This window comes from Acanthamoeba castellanii (assembly GCF_000313135.1).
Source record: "Acanthamoeba castellanii str. Neff unplaced genomic scaffold scf7180000084679, whole genome shotgun sequence".
Taxonomy (NCBI): domain Eukaryota; phylum Discosea; order Longamoebia; family Acanthamoebidae; genus Acanthamoeba; species Acanthamoeba castellanii.
The window spans coordinates 404,479-405,361 of NW_004457297.1; the positions used below are offsets into that span (position 1 = coordinate 404,479).

Genomic DNA, 883 nt, shown 5'->3' on the forward strand with positions numbered 1-883 from the left:
CTCATCCTATACTACTTGGTACCCATCCATCANCGTTCTTTCCAACATGTTTTCTTGCCTAGTGAATGTACTCACAACCCTCCAAATCAGACGATGCGTTCGTTTGTGCGCATGGTGTGCACGTTCTGCCCCTCGCTTGCTGTGGCCCAGACCATCACGCCTCCTTGCCTGGCGTTCCTCCTCCTTTTTGCCGGCTTCATCATCCCCAGGGTACTTCCCACCACCCGAGATGAATCACTCCCTGAGAAGTGTGAAGTGTGCTGCAAAAACCTAACATGATAACACTTCTCACTTGCCATTTGCAGACGGACATTCACCCGTGGTGGATTTGGATGTACTGGGCCAACCCAACCACGTACGCTTGCCAGGCTCAGTCGAGCAGCCTCTTCTCTGTTTTCTCATTTCGTAAAAATTCCTACACACCGATTTTTTGCAGGTATGCATTCCAGGGCATGGCGTCGAACGAGTTCTGGGACCAGCCCTACCACTGCACGCTCGAGGAGCTCATGCCGCCCTCGAGCGTCGACAACTTCAATCTGCCCTACCCGCAGGGCTTCCAGGGCACCCAGGTGTGCCCCATGACCTGGGGCACCGACTACGGAATCGACAAGTGGGGCGTGTTCGATGGCGAGAACATCAAGTGGGCCATGGTGCCCGCTCTCATCGGCTGGTATGCTACGCACATGCATCGCCGCACACGCACACACACACGCACGCACACACGCACACGCATACATCGCCACCGCTCATCCGCAGCTCTAACAATCGAGCGATTGGTCGTACTACAGGTACATCATCTTCAACACGATCACCTACTTGGGCATGCGATTCTACCACCACGCGCCTCCCGGCAAGCCGCACATGAAGGAGGTGCTCTACAGCC

The 883-nt window shown here is 55.4% G+C and overlaps 1 protein-coding gene across 1 annotated transcript in view; it reads left to right on the top strand.

Annotated features, from left to right (window-relative positions):
• Window positions 1-93: 93 nt before the first annotated feature.
• Window positions 94-883, top strand: part of ACA1_375600 (ABC2 type transporter superfamily protein) — a gene marked incomplete at both ends in the record, with an annotated part of 4,152 nt that continues 3,362 nt past the window's right edge. Inside the window, 5 exons of the mRNA XM_004334376.1 lie at window positions 94-210; window positions 306-355; window positions 437-521; window positions 570-670; window positions 789-870. Coding sequence (XP_004334424.1) covers window positions 94-210; window positions 306-355; window positions 437-521; window positions 570-670; window positions 789-870 — 435 coding nt within the window. The remainder of the gene's footprint in view (window positions 211-305; window positions 356-436; window positions 522-569; window positions 671-788; window positions 871-883) is intronic.